The sequence below is a fragment of the Eleginops maclovinus genome, chromosome 2 (genome assembly GCF_036324505.1).
Source record: "Eleginops maclovinus isolate JMC-PN-2008 ecotype Puerto Natales chromosome 2, JC_Emac_rtc_rv5, whole genome shotgun sequence".
Classification (NCBI taxonomy): Eukaryota; Metazoa; Chordata; class Actinopteri; order Perciformes; family Eleginopidae; genus Eleginops; species Eleginops maclovinus.
The window spans coordinates 17,557,889-17,579,413 of NC_086350.1; the positions used below are offsets into that span (position 1 = coordinate 17,557,889).

General features: G+C 40.5%; 1 protein-coding gene across 1 annotated transcript in view; it reads right to left on the reverse strand.

The window, feature by feature from the left end:
• b4galnt4a (beta-1,4-N-acetyl-galactosaminyl transferase 4a) overlaps positions 1–21,525 on the reverse strand; it is a 125,682-nt gene that overhangs the window by 15,547 nt on the left and 88,610 nt on the right. Inside the window, exons 7-8 of the mRNA XM_063877244.1 lie at positions 19,936–20,003; positions 7,012–7,090 (exon numbers count right to left, since the gene is read on the reverse strand). Coding sequence (XP_063733314.1) covers positions 7,012–7,090; positions 19,936–20,003 — 147 coding nt within the window. The remainder of the gene's footprint in view (positions 1–7,011; positions 7,091–19,935; positions 20,004–21,525) is intronic.

Sequence of the window (21,525 nt, forward strand, 5' to 3'; positions counted from 1 at the left end):
TTTGAAAAAACTTTTGAGCTATCTCTACAGCACAGCTTACACTGCAAGTAAGAAAAAAAATGTATGGCATGGTAACTCTTACTGGACTGAAAGTAGAAAAAACATAAATATTTTACAAGACCTTCTTTTGTTCGATTCTATTCAACTCTGGGGTCCAGACCAGATTTTAGAATCTGTTATATTCCCAGGATATAGGGAAAAGAAATGTAACATGATGAGCAATGGCAGGAAAGAATTACATTTACTGATGGGAGGCAAGAAAAGTTACGAACCAAAGTGGGAATTTTTACATTGGCAGTTATGGAAAGTCTTAGGATGTATGGTGCTGCTCACTGACAGGCGCCTGGCAGCAGAGCATCAGCTGACACTGCCGACAGCTCTGAACACATACCTCCACAACAGAGCACAGAGGACTCAGAAGATGAGGGGTGTTTGGATTCTCTGCTGATACTGTTGTAAAACCTTTAAACAATGGAAGTTGAAGCCTGATGGTCAGAAAAGAAGGGCGAAAAAACCCCAAACCAAAAACGAAAGCAAACCAAAAAATGAATGAAAACAGGGACATAAAGCTCCTGACTGATTATGCTCTAATATAAATTGACAACCAAACAGACCTAAACACTTAAATGCTTGAAGATAGATGACAGTCTCTACTACCTGCCAGACTGACACAAAAACAATGGCTTGTTTTTAACGTCAGATCATGTCTTGCCTGGGGACAGAGGATCAATATTCAAAGAGAAATGACGAGGTGGAAACAGTGACGGGGTGTTTGATTTTCTACGCTGAATTATACTTAGCCAAAGTCTCACAGACCAGACATTTCACAAAGACAAATGAGCCCAATATCCATAGCAATTACCGACATGTCATAGTCTGTGTGTTTACAGCGATGCCCTGTGTGCTCTGAGGGGAAACCAGTTAGTCTCACTAACATTCTCACTCGATTCAAATCAAGTCAAACTCGACATGAAGCATGTCCCAGCACCTCTCCTAAAAGCCCATGTGTTTGCTCTGCAGCCACATGACTAAAACTTTTTGACAAGGACATGCAGTTTAACAGAATATTCTGGAAATGAGATTACACAGGAATAACTAAATTGACCTAAATACAAATGGATACAAAATAGATGGTTTTGGACTAAGTGAGCAAGACTGCACAGACCTGACGGAATGTGTAAAACATGGTTTTGACATGATCGCATGAACGCACCCAATAGCAGATTAACGTATATGGGCAAAATGTAATCTGACACATTCAGCATGACCTAAATATGCTAACTGTGAGCCTGCATATTCTACCATTCAAACTTGTTTTGCTTGAAAATGTATTGAATTAAATATGAATCCTTAAGTGGACGGTGCTCGGTGGGTTAGTGCTGATATGATGACAAGAGAAAGCAAAAGACAAAGAGGCTTACATACTGTATATCAGCTCTACATCATCATTCAAATGTCTGTAGTGTAATAGTGAATAACATGAATGAGAATAACATTCAGTTGTTGGAGGAGTTCTTCTCGATTATGGGAAGTGAATCCCTTTGAGAATGTATTGAGAACCCATGTCTTGCACTCTTCAGCATCCTCATAAATAGGGAAAACGTAGATGCTCACCCTGCAGTCATTAGTCTAATGACTGGCATTAATGTTGCCTTCTAGAGGATAAAAAGTCAAATAACATGAAAATGTTATTGCTAGCTATTAAAGAGTGTTTGCTGGTGAGTTTTATGCGGGTGTTCTTTTTGTCTCCATATTTATTCATTTACATGACCTTTTAAAATGGAGGTGCCAAAAGACAATTACAAATTCAAATGTCCTCTATCCAAAAACAACAGATATGGCCATATGGTGGCTTGGCAAATGCTGTGGAGTGCGTAAATTACTAGCTTGGAACACTTATTATAAACATTTTTCTTAATTTTGGATTCTCAAATCTGTGTCAAAATTAAAATAAAAGTAATGTATGGGAGGAGCAAACGTGTGCATGGTAATGATACAGAGCAATGTAAGTGATAAAAATGACTGAAAGAAAATGTTATAAATTACATTAAATATTTGAAAACATCAAAACCGAAAAGGGAGCTGAGGCAAACAATATGACACCTTATGTCTAAAAGCTGCTGAACTATGTTCAACCCTAAAAGGTGTTGAAGTGGTAAAGAAACAAAGAGAAAGTAAAACTATACACACAATATATTTTAACAGCTGGCTCCAGGTCGCAAGGGCCACTACTGATTTATATTGAGGCGGCAGATGTTGGGAGGCCTGCGCGTGCCAGTGTGTACGGTTGTGCCTGAGTGAATGCACCCATGAGTCTGCAGTCGTTGGGGGTAGATGTGTGTGTGAGGGGCTGAGTGTGTGCATACATGGGTGTGCGTATTAATTGGTCGACAGTGTGAGACTTGGTCTGGCAGGAGTGATAAAACAGGGCCATTAAAGTCCTGTATTTAAATCCAACACCCATGCCTCTCCATAAAGTTGCCATTACTAATTAAGGCGTGACTTTCTTCTCTTCCTTCTCCCACTCCCTCCTTCTCTCAATCACACCGTTTAATGGCCGACACTTTCCTTCACTCATGGCGAAGCGAGACACGTTTTCCATTAGGCCAGCGTAAATGTCCTGTGTGTCATCGACAAAGATCCAGATGACATTTAAGTAACCTACCCCGTCTTCTTTCATCTCATGAAATCCATTTTTAAAAACAGTCATCACTTTAAAGAGAGTTTATTTGAAGCTAATTGAAGAGAAAACACTAAGGTAGTAGTGGAAAGGTTCAGTCAGAGTGCAGCGTTAGTAATTGCCTTCTCATCCTAACAACTCAACAATATCCTCATTCATTGGTGTGCTGTTCATACATACAAATGTAGTTGTTTCCATCCCCTGGAGAAAGGAACAGTGTACTCCTAACCTGTCTCTTCCTGTCTCTAATGTTGTTTATGTTCCGCTTTCCTGCAGCGATTCTCCCTAATTCCTTCACACGGTGGAAAAGAACGGGGCAAACACAGAGAGAACAAGCCTTCTCTTTCTTATTTCCTTGCCTAAAAGGTAACTTTCAGATGGCGCTTACTATCTGATATTTACACTCTCTTGTTTCTTTATAACAAGCGCTGCTGAACAAATACTATCCCAGAGGAACAGCCCACCTTTGGCCATGCAATCAGAGCTTGGCACAGAACACAGAGGAAAGAGCTGTGAATCCACACTATCTGCTCTTTAACAAATGAGTGCCTGGGTTTCTGCGGATTTATGTGAGCCCTGGGCTTATGCTGTTGTGGGTCGGTCACGGTAAATCTGCTATTTTTGTCAAGGTGTTAAATGTATTCCGCTGTTAAATCACACACAGGGGCCTTACTAAGACAGCGCAGCGTAGACACATGCACACATTCCTGCGCACATCTTGATTTGCTGCATGACTTTTATACGCTTCATTAAATGGTTTTTACTAGTACAAACCCCCTTTGATGGCCTCATGAGTAGTGGGCTAAGAGGAAGAGACAGAGTGAGAGAGAGGGAGAGATTTCCGCATGACCTTGATTCACTGGTAGACATAATCACATGAAAAATGTTCTGGATGATTTGAATGAGAAATACGTCGGGGTGGAGGGAACAGAAATACCTCATTAAAAGCCTCCAGTTCACTACGCACATATCCTTCTTTCCTCCTCTATTTATGTTTGTTAGCTTTTCGGTCTTCGTACTTAAATCAACACAATAAGATTTAATAAAGAGACCCAAATCTTTAGTTTGAATCTTAATTAGACAAGTGCCAAAGACTGTGTATTTATTTAGTATTTTCTCGCATAATTGACAACTATGCAGTTCCCCACATTTCTACAGAGTGCTTTATCTTCATTCAGCTTGTTGTTTTCAAGTGAGTGTTCTCCACTCTCATCAACCCTGTGCCAATTTTAGTAAGAAAGCTCAGATAAAACCAATGTACACTACCTTACCAGCATCAAACAGAAGGCAGGCAAAGATTGTGACTAGCTTGTGAACCATTTAATAGCTAGACACAGATATTTTTCTTGGAAGAAACCAAAAATACTTGTGTATTGCCAAAAGTTGGGCCAGGTTCAACAATTTTGCCAGAGGATCCTGCATGATTCATTTTCCGAGACATCTGCATTAAGAATAAGCAGATGTCTTATTGCCCCTCCACATTGGCATCAACTAGGCTGTTCACAAACCAGCAACAAGTCTATAATAACAGAACCTTTCTCTAGTGTTATTGAATTGCATCCCACCAACTGAGTTTGTTATTCTATACAGAGGCTCTCTAAATAAAGTTTAATTTGTTTGCCACTGGGATGTGGCCGTCACGGGCAGTAATTTATTAGTCACACTTGCACATCATCAGCAGAATATTCATAACACACCCACATCAAGAACCCACAGCATCCCATAGCAACAAGCATAGTACTTGGGAGACCTGCCATATGGCCCGTGTGAACACACTGTCGTAAGAAGTTACAGGCAAATTCACCATTGCCAAGATAGAATGGAGACCAAAGTGTCAGTATGGCATCTCTCTCTCTCTCTCTCTCTCTCTCTCTCTCTCTCTCTCTCTCTCTCTCTCCCTCTCCCTCTCCCTCTCTCTCTCTCCCTCTCCCTCTCCCTCTCTCTCCCTCTCTCTCCCTCTCTCTCCCTCTCTCTCTCCCTCTCCCTCTCCCTCTCCCTCTCCCTCTCTCCATTTCATTGGGCTCAAGTGTGATCCTCTTGGCTGCACAGAGCTATCAGAGTTCAGCATGGTGCTCTTCACATCACCCTGTCAACTCCTCTCTAAGAACTTGCACCCAGGAGCCACACAGACCAGAATAACACTGCACAGACTGAAGGTTTAAGACACAAGAGAAAAACAGAAAAGCAGAAAGGACACAGCAGGGTTGGAAAGTGTGGCAAAAGTTAGAGTGTTGAGTTGATGAATGCCAGGTTGGAAAAACAAAAGTATGACAGGAGAGTTACGACCAGTGATGTTAAGTACAATTAAAAGTATTCAACGTTTTGTACTTCTTCCCCACTACAACTCAGAGTGTTGACTCCACGTCAATTATTAATTAACTTGCAGATTTGAATTAATGATATGACATGTTATCAACACTTAAGACTTTAGTCACACCAAGATACCTTGCACTGTAAGAAGGAATTACAAATTAGATTCACCTTTACCAGCTTTTATAACAACTTAATGCATTATTATTTGAACATAGTATATAATTCTTATGTGAGCCAATCTGCATAATGAGTCATTTCACTTTTAGTATTTTAAGTATATTTGATGCTTATACTTTTGTGCTTTTACTAGAGTCAAATTTTGAATGCAGGACTTTTATTTGTAGAATATTCCTGATCTCTGGTGGTTCTGCTTTTACACAATCTTGAGTACTTCTTCCACCACTGATAAAAACCCAAAATGAAACTAACAAGAACTAATAGTGAGACATAAATAATTGTAGAGGAAATTAGCCATAAGCAAGTTTGTAAGTGATAAAGATAGACCGTGAGGGAAGTAAGAAATCCTTATCCTCCAGGGTGTAAATATGAGACTAAAGTTTTGTGAAAGAAGAGCAAAACTCTTGCAGCACTACTGATGATGATGGTCACCATGATGGCGATAACCTGGGGGTTGTTAAGAGATTCATTCCACACACCAGCGATCTCTTTTTTTCCCTGTGCCCTCCCACTCAAAGTACAGGCTCACACAAGGCGTGTGGGCTCTCGTTTGAAACTTCATCTCGAAATTAAGCCCCACTCATCTCTGAGCTTTGCCTGAGGTGCTGAACACCACTACTGAGAAAGAAATGGTGCAGAGGAGAAGTGAATGTGGACGGGAAGAGAAAAAGGAAAGATAGAGATGAAGAGGCAGTACAGAACAAAGATAAAGACAGAGGGAGGCAAAACCAATGTGAAGTGCCGTGGGAGAGTAGGATAGACGAGAACAGTGATGAGAGATAGAGGAATAGAAGAAGAAAAAATAGTTGCTCAATACCATTTTGTAGAGAAAGACAGCAGGAAAAAAGGAGGGCATTCATGCATAAAGGTTTGATCAGGTGAGACCATCGAGACAGGAGAAAAATGCAACGTAATGCAAAACAAAGTTGGGAGAGAAAATATATCCACTTTGGCCCAGCTCAGCCAGCATTCTGACGCTGTTAAACAAAGGGTACGAGTCAAATTATGCAAACCGTCCTGCCAAAGGTCAAGTTTTCTCAAGACAGGTGAAAGCTTTTTCTTGTCGTTAAGGGAAGGTACTTATCCATAGTCAGTGCACTACATACTGAACATGGGGGTATGTATGCCTCCAGTTTAGAGAGAAGTTACCAAACAAAAGGAAAGCAATGAGCTGCTGTGGACGGGAATGTCAGCAAAACATCAACAAAAAAGACCCGCGAAAAAAAAAACAACCTGTTGTAAATATATGCTATATTCAGATATCCTAACTGCTTTACAATGCCATGGAAGAGATATAGAGTCTATGTTTTTTAAATCATTATCTTAGCTCTTACCAAAGTTACCAGACTCCAGTGAAAACACACTAGTTGTACCTCACAGCACACTGCCTGCCTAGTGCTGCATGATCGGTTAGTTACTCTGTGTTCTTGAGTGACTTTAGTCAATCCTAACTTAGTCAAACAATAACAGAAATAAACTAACTGATTGAGGCAGCAGTAGACCTGACTAACCCCTTTGTTATACAGTTTTTTTTTCGAGCCTGGAGGACATACCGAGAGCATAGATGTTATAATAGCTTCAGTACCACGTCAACAATGGGATGCCCTTCGGCAATGTGAAATGGTGGAAATTTTCCACATATAGCATCAAATTTATGTTGCTGAAATACCTTTGGCTTACGTCCCATCCACATCAGTACATTGTTTAGTTCCTGCTTGTGTTTGTATTTTACATTCAAACTATCCCTTTTAGAGTCAGATAGAATAAAACAAGTAGGAGGGAAATGAAATGTAGACAGAGAGGCAAGATGGAGAAGGTGAGCTCACGTGAGCTCCACTTACCCCAACCTCCACGTGATCCGAGCCCTTGTCATCCTGCTTGTGGAGGATCTCAAAGTAATAACGTCTCGATGAGATAAGGCTGAGGGGAGAGAAAGAGAAAGCTATTGTTAGATATTTCATGTTGATGTAAAAAATGGAAACCATCTTCTATAATAAGCCATCGCAGCTCTTTCACCTTGGGATCTTTCTCAGCGACCCGTGCTCAAGGAAACATACCAACTGTTATTGAGTGGAGAGTGAGACCATTGAGAAATAAAACCGAGAGAAACGTTGGGTCACCAAAAACAGGGATGGCACAAAAGAATTTAACTGTGGCACTGCAGTGAGGTTAGTCAAACAGTTTGACTTTTAAAGCACAGAATTGTTGTAAAAACATGTCAACTGGACCTGAGAGTAGACAGGTTAATCGTCCTTGAAGATAAATCCATGCCACAGGCAAGATGGCAGAAGAGACAGCAGTGAGTCATGATATTATCATCCTGAATAAAATACTCTTTCTGAGATGGTAAAGAACAAAATCGATGCTCCACATCCATCCACATTTTACACAAAGGCTCCAGTATTTCTCTGGAACTTCTGGTTGGACTGAGTAAAAATCTGATTGGAAGTTTGACTGTTATTGTTATTCCCTGCACACACCAAGCGACAATGTAAAAAAATCAAAAACACATCTTGGATAATAGGCCAACATCTGCTGCTGAATGAGAGACACCCAAGCAATGCTCCACACATCATTAGCTCTCAAAACACACACATACGTAGGCGACGTGTACACACACACACACGGTTGGGCAGTGCATAAAATCATGTTTTTCTCATATATACATGTTGAGCTCACATCTACAAAGTTTAAAATGGAACTAGTTAGTAAATACTGTGCCTTTAATGGATAGGAAATATATTCTTTTGAGGGTTAAATGGCACTGCATGGGAAATCTAATTCCTATTAACAAGATCCTGTTGATTATGTTTGCTGCAGCCGGGTAATTTGTAAAACATTTGCTGCTCTGAACTTTGGAGTCACTTGGCTCCTCCATTTTCATGTGCTATGATTCAACAAAGATATGTGACAGCTTGCTTTTTCCCCCCTAAATGTTCTTTCTTTGTTTCTGTTTCCCTTGCCTCTTCTCTCTCTCTGTGATGGATCCCTTTCTCTCTCCTGTCTCCTGTTTGTCCCGTCAAAAAAACACATCTCATCTTTGATACACACTGTGTCTTGAAATGAAAATAGCCCCACGAAATCATGAGACGCCATGAAAATAAGACAATCCGAGGTTACAGAGAACCTATTGTTGCATGAAGGTATCCTTATTGTTGTAACAAGCATGCATGTTTATAAAAAGAAAAAATAATGACAAAAAAAACAATTAAAGGGGCCTTACTTTGCTTTCCTGGGTTTTCCCCTTCCTGTTATGTGTTGTATACGTTTTTGTGCATTTCAATTGTATGCAACCTAAAATCCCAAAGAGGGTTTCTCTCTCCCTGCCCGAAACTCCTCCAATGGACTCCTTTGTTTAATTCTGTAACATAGTGACATCCTTATTTTACTTTGGGCTTCTATTGGCTAGAGTTCCAACACATTGTACATGTTGGGCTAAGGAGCGGGACATCCCTCAGCAGTTGACCAATCACAACAGAGCCAGCCAGCTAACCACTAAGAGCATACTAGGCTCTCGTTTCAGAGAGAGGGTGTGAAGAGGCACTTTTTTAACATTTTAAACATGTCACATTAAAGGCACAACATACAATTATGAAACCTGAAAAATGAAAATAGTGGAGCAACTTTAAACAATGGGACATTTGAAAGTTGCTTATTTTTTCCAGCCAACAAGAGAAGAACCCAAAGCAACAGGGTGTTTAATTGGCCGGAGCCAAAAATGTGGTGCTTTTTTAGCATTTTACCTTGCTAAATGGCTTGCGGACTACACCACATAAATGCCTGGTGTTCCACGGTTAGGATTAGGATTACAGCTTTTTGGATGGACTTTTTTGGCAGTGCATTTGTGTGTGTTTCTTCTTTATGTTGACTGAGTTGAAAGGAAAGGATAAAGGCTGAAGGGGGGGATGATCACGTGTTGCTCCGTGCACAATATCATCCGGCTGCCCAGCGTTCTATGACCAACAAATCACTGCAGGTGCAGGGGAGCAGTGACAGTGTGCTAAGGTCACTCTCTCATGAATAGGGAAAATCTCTCTGTGCAGCTGCTGAAAACGGCACGCAGTAAACTTAAGTGCCACTTTCTGGTCCTGGCACCCTGCTTGCCCTTTCCCATATGATTCAAACGTGACACCATTGCAGATTGATCTGAATAGTACTTTAAAAAAAAGAAAAATAATGTTATTTACCCTTCAACTCAGACAAAAACACCCGCAAACAGTCTGAAACTTTAGTAATAATGAATATGTGGAGAAAAAGGATCAATCTGAGTCCCAAACGACGGTGAGGGAAATATTGAAAAATACTTTATAGAGAAATGCACTTTAATGCATCACTTCAACTGTATCTGTCAGGGAAAAAAACAACTGGGTTTGCAAAAAGAGTCACTTATTGGAGAATTGAATCTCACTGTGTCGATTCTAGCAAATGTAATTTTGGGTTGACGTGCTTTTTAACATCCTCAACTCACAATGATATATTCTGAGTTGTCAGTTCATTGAGTTCCTGTCCCTGAACAGACGACTCTAGATGGGTTTTAGGGATATTGGTACATTTCCTGACTGGTCATTAGATTGTCTATTTCAGCCCATAATCTGACTCCATCTGGAAGATAATCTAATGTCAGAGCGGAGAGGATGCTGTCTGCCTCCACAGTGTCAGGCTGATACAACACAACCAAAAAAGGATACACACTATCAAATGAATAACAATTGAATGGATGAACACAAACAATTTCTTTCCTTTAGTCCACTCTCAGAGAAGCACAACTTCTGACAGATTGGCACCTCTGCTTAACTGTTATAAAACACCAGATAATACACGCACGCACACACACACACACACACACACACACACACACACACACACACACACACACACACACACACACACACACACACACACACACACACACACACACACACACACACACACACACACACACACACACACACACACACACACGGCCTACAAATGGAGAAAAACAAAAGGATCATATCAAAGTGAGAAACAATGAGATGGATAAACAGGAAGGTAGGAGACAACAGAACATTGTCTTCTATTTACAAACCCATATCTATCTTTTTTTCCCTTTGTATCTTGTCTTTGTGACTTCAGTGATATTCTGTGTAAATTCTGTAGAAATTACATTTTTGGTTGATGTAATTTATTTCCAAATAAAGATATTATCAGACACATGAAAAAGTTGTGAAAGATTCTGAGAGTTTGCCCAAACATCCTGTGATATTAAACTGATGTAAAGGAAAGAAAGGATAGAAGTGCATTAGTGTGTGTGTGTGTGTGTGTGTGTGTGTGTGTGTGTGTGTGTGTGTGTGTGTGTGTGTGTGTGTGTGTGTGTGTGTGTGTGTGTGTGTGTGTGTGTGTGTGTGTGTGTTTGTGTGTGTGTGCGTGTGTCTTGCCACACCATTCTCCTTGTGATGGATGACGATGCGGGCTTCGGTTGAAAGAGATAAAGAGACCGAGGGACAGGTGGAGAGAAAAATCAAGGAGGAATGATAAAAAGCAAATGAACAGTAGACGGAATTAAAAATGATTTCTGTATCATAAAAGGAGAAAATACATTCCAGTGAATATCACTGAGACATTGTTTCATCGAGAACACCACACCAGAAGAGAGAGATAAAAAAAAAAACCTAAGAGCGAGTGAAGGGCAAATGAGAGATGGAAGGGGAAGAATAGCTATTAGCGTGTGACTCAGAGGATGAGTGGAGGACACAAAACAAGAGTCTAATTGCCTGACTAATTGGAGTCTTTGTATCCAGTTTCCCTTCATTGGGCTGAACGGATAAAGACAGACAAAGGAGCGAGACTGGGCTGGATAACACAAGACGGGACTGTTGGAGCTCGATAATGTTCCGAGACCATCATCCAAAATCTGCAGGATTTGAAGTATGAAATATTTATTTGGCATGAACGTATAGAGAGTGCTTCTATATTCCAGCTGAGTGACAAACCCCTTTCATGAGCATTTCAAAGAGAGCTGTTGTACTGTGGATTTGTCTAAAGAAATATACCAAAGCCTGGGTGCCAAACACACTGAAGGCAGACAGAGAAATCGACACACACACCCTCACTATTACTAACCTGGTTTGCAGTCTGTCCTTGGTAAACACCAGCTCTTTCTCCTAACTTTCCCCTCATCTGGCTCACCTGCCCGCCAGCTGCAGCAATTTCCTGATTCTGCTTTTCCACTATCTCCTCTTTTGTCCAACTCATTAATGCTTTCTGACTGTCACCCCATTCCTCTCTCCCTCTTTCTCTCGCCAGATTTCTCCCTCTCTAATACCTACAGGTGGCCTTTAAAGAAAGAGAGCTCTCCTCTCAACTACATTAATGATACCAGTGTTTAGAGCTGCCCCAAGGACACGCAGACTTCACTTTCCTCCCCTTGCGCTGTCTCCCCTCTTCAGTCCATTTCTCATGCATTCCTCTAATCCATCAGAGAGCTATCACGCTGCTCTTCCCTGCAGCCTCAATAAATCCTCTTTCTTCCATCCCCTCCCTTCCCTTCGACACCCTCTGCTCCCCTTCATCCTCCTGCTTGTTCCCCGTCTCTCTTCTCCTGTATCTTGTCCATTGCTTCTCTCCAAAGCTCTCTCTTCTTCCCTATCTACTGCGTCCAATTCCCCCATATGTAATTATATAATATAGCATTACAGAATGACTTTCTTCATTGCTTTTTTCTTCTCTACGCCTCCACGTCAACCCTTTCCCGCTTTGATTTAGCATTAACACTCCTCTCCTTCTACTGGCCTCAATGTGTGGATATGTGAGGAATTTAAAAAATATATTGAGTATTTCACTATGCCTTGCTCTCCTGCGGTTTGTGTATGTGTGCCACACTGTGAAGCATATGTTCTTTTCATAACAGTGAAGTGCAATTACAATTATTATATTACATCAAGGTCAAACAATACTTCACATACAAGAAGTACACAATTATACAACACCTGTGCAGGTAGGGAATAAGGAGAAATGCCAGCAACAAATTCCTATTGTCAACAAATCCCATCAAATGACAAAAACTAACAATGAACTGATGCAACAAGTAGTGTATGTGTTCCCAAAGCTTGATAAAGTCTTATCTTCTGCCATAAAGCTCTAATGCTATGCAAAAATCATTGAGCCACATTGTTGCTCAGCCCGGTGTCTCCCACCATTAACATAAACATGGGAACTGTATTATTTTTATCTATGTTGAAACACATAATGCTTCACGGCTGATTAAACCACTATACAGTTAATGTATTCTTTGAAATATGGAGGTACCAATGCACTTTCAAAAGGTCTTTCCAAGGTTGCACACACTTAAAGAAATACTTCATAAATACTCCAATAAAGAATTAGAGCTTAAGAGAGGGGTTCATACCCTGTTTACTGCCTCACGTCAGACACCTGGCCAATCATAAAGTGGGCATGGATGTTGGAATGTTAGTTTCTGAAACTTGCAGAAATTGTCGGATGCAATCACTATTGATCTCTTTACTTGACATCCTTGATAATCACTAAATCAATTTTCAAACAGCTTACATATCTGTTCCACAGATGCTCGGAATCTAATTTCTGGGTTTCCTCAGACTGCGCTGACCCTCTGTCATCATTACTGTCTAATTGCGTTTGCCCGAAGCAGACCTGTGTTACCGTGTGGTGGTACTCAAGTATTACTGCCAATCAGAAGTCTGTTACTAAAGTCTTTCACAGCTCAAGAGATGTGCATCGAAACCCCGAAGAAACGCTGATTAAACATAAACCACATCACACATACACACGCAGAGACGTACACGCTCAAACATAGATTTGTGTCTCAGCAGGATCCCATCACTCATAGAAACAGATGGTGGAGTGAAGGCCTGAGGGAAGAAATTGGGACAGAGGAGTCATTGCAGCTCTCTGGCAAACACGTTCATTCTAATTCAACAGCTACAGTGCATCAACCAATTACCTTGAGTGGAGAGATGTTGGCGTTACAGTTGCTATTCACATTCAAACACAATCAGGAAGAAGTGTCAAATACAGAGAGAAACATAACATACACTCCCAATACATACAAATATATGAGACAGTGCAGGTGCAATATTCAGCCCAACTGACCAGTATTCCTTTGACACCATAAGCACAAGTGCTATACTTTCCTCTCTCTTAATGCTTGAGTCTCCATTCCAGCTCATAGCCAGCAGTACTTAAATGATTCAATTATAGATACTGAGAGATCCCATAGTGAAATAACTGGTCATTCTTCACTAGCTTTCCCTTATTGTTGCTGGGAAAAATGTGGTTAACTCTCTCCCTCCAACTATTATCAGCCTTTGGAGGTTTTCTGTTAAGTCACGTGTATAGAAAACAAATGAAAGCAATTGCAGTCAATTAAAAGTATGAAAGGTAAAGAAAAACTCATTTTAAGAGAAGAAAGAAAGGCCTAAAATAGTATGAAGGAACACATAAACACTCACACGCAGAAAAAAGGACAAACACACATCAACGCCCACATGTCTATGGAGGATTGGGTGTAAATGTCATTTCCAGCAATTTGTGAACTGAAAGCTGCTCCTTCAAAATGCCAACGGTGGCAGCCCAGATAACCTTGGAATTCTCTCATCCCTTCCCTCTTCGTCACGCCGCTGTCAAAGGTCAGCAAAAGCCATTTTTTATTTTGATCATTACACCTGAAGGTGAACAACCATGCTCACATGCTGGACACTCATCCACAGAACTACATGCAGATTAATTGCAAACACAGAAACTGCTCAATTTACACTTTTTTTTAAAAATCTCGGATAATATCACTTATTCTGGCCATACTGAGGAGATGCAGCAAGAGCTCATCTGTCCTGAATATCCTTCAAACAATATTCCTTTTCATCTCCAACTTACTGTCAATCACATCCCGGTCTGAGCTGCTTTAAAGGTTCTAAAATACTTGACATCATGCGGTGAAAGACTTGGCTCAGTACGCGACTCACAGTTTAAAGAATTTTAGCAAATGTCAATCTCCCCGGTGTTGTCTACACAGCCCGAGGCTCAGGTAGCTGTGTCAGAGAGCGGAGGCAGTGTTGACAGGGTTACCCGAGTTCCTCATCCGACTACTTCACTGTCACTCATCAGGATGTTGTGACAGCAGCTATCAGGCACTGCCAAACTATCACTTCACAGGTGTGAGCAGAGGTGAAGACAAAGAGTTAGACAAAAAGGGACACTTTTAACTTTGTTCCATCAAAAGTAAGTTGCGTTTTTGTACTTTTTATTTTGTTTCAGTCTAGCTTGAATGTTTCATCATTTTCATCATGTATTCAATAATGATAAGTGTATTTATTTTTTTCTTAAACAGTTCATGTTTAGACACTTTATGCCAAAGCAGACTCTTAAATTGTGCCTTTGAAACATCTTTATTTATCTAAAAAACAGTTGAACACATTACAATATTTCATTCTTGTGACATAAACCTAAACCAGCAAATGGAAAATGGAAATGGCGCAGATCTTTAAACAAATTGGACATGGGATTGCCAATATGATCACTGTAATCAAGTAAAACGTATCCTAAATAAACAAGTCACTGGGGATATAAACAGCTGTCTTGAATGGTTGTATAAATCCTTACACTGTATAGATCAATTTCAGTGATGAGTCACAAAGGTTAGGAGAGTGTTGCGCAAAAGCTGAATAATACAATCTGAGAAAGTTGGAGATAAATAACTTGAGACAGCAGGAGCGACAAATGCTCTCTATCCTCAAGTTTTATTTAGCAAACTTCAGAATTAGAATACACACACTAAATATTGTGAGAGTCATTACCTCCAGGTGGCAACAGCCAGGTGGTGTTAATGGCTAAGTGATCTCCCCAACAGGTGTACTGATCCTACCTTCCTGTCCATCCTATCTATTTAAATTGCCACCCAGGATAGACTTTCACACATCACGACAACAGAAAGGCCACACCCCACTGATGCGAGCATAATTTCTGTCACTGCTTGAACAGCATGTGTCTCAGATGAGTGCACTGCAGCATATGCCCACTCATGAAAGCCCTGACCCTCCGCTACTCCACGTACCCTTTCACAGTTTCATACTCCCTCCCCAAATGTAAAGGCATATGGTGATGGAGGGATAAAAAGTTAAATATAAACCTTAAAAAGGCATCAAGGTACAGTGGGAAAGAGAGAATGAGGGGCTGATGGGTAAAATGTAGCATTATTTAGATGAAGTAAGTGCACCTGAAGCTGAAGCTGTCATCATCCGTGACGCATAGTGAGCAAAGAGGGACTGCCAACCGGAGGGTGATTTTATATGTGTGTGTTTGTGTGTGTGTGTGTGTGTGTGTGTGTGTGTGTGTGTGTGTGTGTGTGTGTGTGTGTGTGTGTGCTGGTTTCAGTAGCCTTTGAATGTATCGTGTAAGTCCAGTGAACCCCTCAACAACAATATGCTTTATTCCCTGACGATATGATTCCACCCTGCAGCAGCCATTACTCACTGTTCACTCAGCTCTACTGCGGTCGCTGTACAGCTCCAATGAACCGAGACGAATAAGTAACCACGGACCAAAGAGCGAGTAAAAGGAGAGAAAGTAAATAAAAAACAACCTTGCCAAAGTGGGAGTGTCTGTTGTGTTTCACTCTCCTCTGTTCAATTACGTTTCTACAGACTGCTTTCTGTTTGGTTGTGTTCAGCTCTGCACCATTCAACTCCATTCTTCCTAGCTCCATTTCTACTTTAGCTCCCACTTGTTCTTGTTCTGGGCTCAATATTATAATAACAAGGAAAAGAAGCATATGTGCTGTAAAAGCTTTTGAAAATGGCAGCTTTGAGTTAGAATAGAGTCTGATACTAGACTCAAATGGCCCTGAACTTATTCTTTACTAACAAATTGCTCCAGAGGATCCCGCTGCCAGGGGCTAACTGTAGCCTTGTGTATGATGAATAATAATTTGCACAGTGGCTTTCCAACTGCAGAATTGAGTGTAATATTCTCGAAACACAAAATGAGTTTGCTTCAATTATTTCTTTATTTCATCTGGTTTACAAATGTTTTAAATAACCAGGTGATGAAATGCGTCTCTATTGCTGTAAAAAGTATATCTTGTTATTTCATGCACTACTCATTTACTCATTTCCATTCCAACCTATCTAATTTTGAGGAATACCTTTTTATGAATGCACGATTAATCCAGCTGCACACACAATTTGCCACGCACAGGAGCCTATCAGCTTTGCTATAAACAGATGGAGTGCAGCAGTGTGTGAGGGATGGGTGTCGCGCAGTGCGGCAGAGGGAACATTTGGAGGATGACAAATACACTGCCTTTGCTGTGTGGAGTTTCAAGAAAAGTAATCGGATACATAATGGAATTTCAAATGTCATGGTATTAAACAAGCACATTAAACACACGGACATGTACTTGCTCGCGTGTCAAAAAAAAAAGTCTCACGCATGCCCACACAAAAAAAAACATTAAAGTAAACGCTGCCTTCTACATAAAGCTATATTTTAATAAAACAAAATAAACCGATTTGACATGAGTCATTAATTCCATCTGTAAAATCACACAATCTCAAGACATTTCATCTCCAAATGATTTGAAGGTAGCGAGCAACAATTGGTGTGTGTGTGTGTTTTATTTAAGTTGATAAATATGCCGATTTTTTCCAATCTCAGTCAGGTAGGCAGGACACAGTGGACGCATGCTCTCTGCAAAAGCTCTCCTTGAGTGGGCAACTTCATTATTGACACTGTGACTTAACTATAGGCAACTTTCTGGCAGTTTCTACACAGAGACGAATTGCATAGACACATCCACACATACTCAAACAGATAAAATAAAGACAGAGTAACAGGTCACAAAACAATCAACGTCAATGTCAAATTTCCAGTGATATAGAAAGTTCTACAAACTTTTCAACAATTAGCAAAAGCAGCAAAACTGTGGATTAAATCTGATACAAAAGTTAACCATTTAAAATGTTACTTAGTTTATATTAATATGACATAGCTTTTGCATCAAAGAATACGAAACTGCAGACTAAAAATAAGTAGTTCACTTTATAGTAAAAAGGTGAGCCTCACTTTAGCTACTCTATATGCTGCCATGTAGGTTATGAATTTCCCCCAATGGATCAACACTACTTGTGTCATCTAAAACTATGATTACACATGATCCACACTTATTTGTTGATTATTCTTTGTATTAATAATTTAAGTCTGGAAATAACCAGTGACCGATTCATCAAATAAATATTGTGGGGTAAAACGTACAATATTAGCCGCTGAAGTTTGAGTAGAAAATAGAGTGGAGGAAATAAGCAGAATACATGTAACTGTACCCAAGTATAGTACTGGAGTAAGTGTAAGTTCATCACACATTTCTGATCTAAATAGTCTTTTTGTAATTTTACAAACACTCAGTCCTTTTAATGTTCTTACCACCTCCCACCTTTATGGTTGGCTACTCTGTTGTTGTCTTGTTATTGTTGGAGAACGCAAGATGCTTGTGAGACAGAAGGAGAAAATAGAAAAACCTTCAGCTGCCGCCGCCTCCTCCTCCTCCTCCTCCTCATCCTCCTCCTCCCCCTCCTCCTCTCTATTCTTCTTCTACTTAATCTTTTGTCATCTCTCTGCTCCCCTGTAGTCTGGTGTGCCTTCTGTGCTAACCATGCTTATCCTACGCACAGACAAAGACAAATACTTGCCAACATGTCCTGGCCTGCATTTAGTCCCTTATGGCATTAATGAATGTTAAATCATCATAATCGGTTGTAAGTGTGTGTGCCAATGTGTACCTTTAAAAGTGAAGCAGAATTTTCAGTATGACTGTTGCTAAAAGCATTCAACATTGTTCTTGTTATTTTACAGTATCTTAACTATCCCTCTCAGAATGAGTCCTAATACTGATGAAACGTTGACACATGACGAGACATTGGAGCGATGCGTAGACTCAATGTAATATCAAATTGGTATGGCGATCAAATAAAAAATAAAAGAATATATAACATGCTATGAGATACATTCATTGAATGCCTTCCATCTCATTTGCCTTTCATAGATTGAACATTTGGTCTTTCTTGCATGATGTTGGGCACCACTGTGTTAATGTAACATGACTACATGACCGTCTTCAAAAGGCATCAGTGCCTCATTGGCATTGTGTGATCACAATGCCATTTTCTTTATACAACGGAGCAGTGAGGAAAACTCCACAAATAAAATGTTTCAATATTATGATTTAACTTTATGCGGTTATTTTTATTCTGCACAAGGCTGTGTAGATGTGTGCATTTATTTGATTATATTTTTGGTTAAAACTCAAAGCTTCTGTAAAAAACATGTAGCACACACATATGACAAATAAGGCATATGGTCTGTGGGATGTGAAGGAACAGGGCACAGTTTACTGTTAACTATGGCTTAATGTTGGTCCCTAAATCACTCTTATATTCCACATACAGTATATAGCTTATATTTATAACTCATTTATAAACATTAGTGCCACTCTGATCCGCTTTTGATTCTAAAGGACCAACTGCACACTTATACTTCATTCAGAATAATCATTTCATGTGGATGTGGATATTGCAAAGTCCTTATACTCTAGTGATTTTTCAGTCCTATGGTTTTACTTTTAAGATGAATAATTCTTGCAAGAACTTGCAATTCATACAAAATCAGTATTGGAGGGTTTTGTTTTTATAGGCAAAGTAATGGTAGATATTCCAGTGAACAGCTCATTGCCTGCTTGTATGAATTTGTCTTGATATAGATTTTGACAATACTACCAAACCATAGAAAGCTATTTTGACCATTTTTATTTTCCATTAATTGTTGAAAGGGTAAGTCAGAGTAAAACTAACTCTGTATCCAACACACACAGCTTTCAGCTTTTGAAACAAAGGAAAAGTTGTAAACACTCATTCAACAATAACAAAAAATGTGTTATTTTTCTTTCTTGTGTGCGTTTATCTTACAGCTTGTACTGTCTAGAAGTGCTAAAATATTCTAAGCCTTCACTACAACATGGGCTGTGTGTGTGTGTGCCTGAGTGTGTGTGTGCGCATGTGTGTGAATAATTTAAGCCAGCACTCTACATCTTCATCCAATCAGACCAATGCAGGAACCCAGAGGAATAAGAGCAGCGCTTGTTAGGATCTCTTCTTTTGCTGCATAATCATATAAACTTAACAATGACTGCAGAAACAAACTGACTGCAGATTATTTCTAATATTTAATATTAAAAGGATACTTTTATGCTAGCAGTTCTCAGCAGTTAGGGGGAGAGATGTGTTGAATCTGAGAGGAGACGAAGGGTAATACATTCTCATCTTACATTTAGAGAGCGAGAGGTCTTTCAACTGGTATGATCCTCCACACTCTTGACACCTAATGAGAGCACTCTACTGTGGGTATGTTAATTCATGCATACGTGAAAGTGCACACATACACACAGAAGTGACACTCCACCTGGTTTCTAGTGTCCAGTGAACACTTGAGCCATCCATTTCCTTCTGCATGTGAGCCTTAAAAGCCCTCATTATGTTATAAAAAGAGGCTGTCGACCGACATGAATTGACTCTACATAGAGTGTGATCGGTACAAACTGCTACTTAACACTTGCAGAGACACTTCACAATACCAGTTGTGGTGTGGTGTATTTATCAAGATCACTGTAAACTGTAGTTAGACTTTGTTTTGGTCTCGGTTCTGGATTTAGAGTGAATTAAGTGAGCTGTTCAGAAATGTGTGCGGCTGTCACAGGTACTTACTGCACAGACTTGGAGGACTGGGACCTGAACTTGCTGAACTCGCCTGGAGCGGTCCACTCTGTACCCAGCTGCAACACAGAAGACAGGAGACACAGATCAGGGAGGGTGTGAGAGAAAGAGAGCGCACAGGTGGGAGAGCAGTGGACATGAGTAGCATATGAAATGTTCAGGCACAGTGTGAAATAGAATTCATATGAAAAAGTGTGTGTGTGTGTGTGTGTGTGTGTGTGTGTGTGTGTGTGTGTGTGTGTGTGTGTGTGTGTGTGTGTGTGTGTGTGTGTGTGTGTGTGTAGGAGCCACCCCCCATATAGACAAAATGGAATGATCCTTTGTTTCATAATTACATTTTCCCACTATTATGATGATTTGACCGAAGGATTGGCCATTCAATCAGGCTCCTTAGATCCAATTGTCGAATAAAAGTGACTCTGATCTATTCCCTGGATGAAGAGTAACAGAAAAACAAAAAAATAAGTCCCAGAGGCCACAGGTGGAGTCAACGAGAAGGCTAAGCAAATACATGAGCTGGAAGCTACAAAAAGACAGAAATTCAGATCCATTCCCTGCCAATACTGGGTCTAAGAAGCCTGCTCATCCTGACTCCCGGGGCTCCAGTTTAAGCCCTGTGGTAGAATCAGTGCCCATTCATTTCCTCAGCAAGCCAATACCACTAATTATGGCCCCTGCTGCGGCTGATCCATAATGAAGGAATACGCTAAGATCATAGCGGGCATGCCTTTAATTGTTTGTGCTGGACACGCTTCTGGGTTTGAAACCCGGTCAGAACACATTGTGCTGCATTGTGTCAACACATCACAAGAGCCTTTCAGCTTGTAAATAGTTGCTGATCCTCACTCTGCGTATACACAGTGTTTGCACAGAGAGCAGCATACACACTAACTCACACCTACAAGATAATCACACACACACACAAACATTTGAAATTGCAATTATACAATGGCAGCTCTGATCGCGTTTGCTGGCATTAGAAGAAAACTTAAAAAAAAAAAAAAACAGGCAGTAATGTCTGTCCAAAACCAACCAGGCCCCTGGCAGTGCTAAAGCCTCTGAGAGACTCTGTGAAGCAGTTGGCTGGAGAGGAGGAGGACACAATGTGTGCTACTGTGCCTTAACTCTGAGGCCCGCAGCATGCTGCTGCCGTAGTACATTTCCACACCAACAGTCTCCTCACATATTCCTCCTCCGGCCCAGGAAGAAGGGTACAAGTTATATCACTGGAAGTTACATTTATTATTAAAAGTGTCCATGTTGTAGATCAAGCCCACCCAGCTGAATGTTACTTGCTAAAGCTGCATCTCTGTATCAATACTTTCGCTTAGTACACTCATAGTCATGTCGTAGACTGTGACTTTGGAATTCTCGTCCGTGAGGCTTTGTCTCAAATCGCACACAGCTGCTTTGCGCTCTCCAGCGTGACGATCACCGCTGTTAGCATGGGCTAAGTTGTCGCAAGTCATTACACACTGCTCAATTAACCCAATAACATTAACATTTGATACTAGTATAGTGGTACGCTCATTAAAGGATGCTTAAGTGCTATTACTGTTCACCGGAGTAACCGCAATCGCA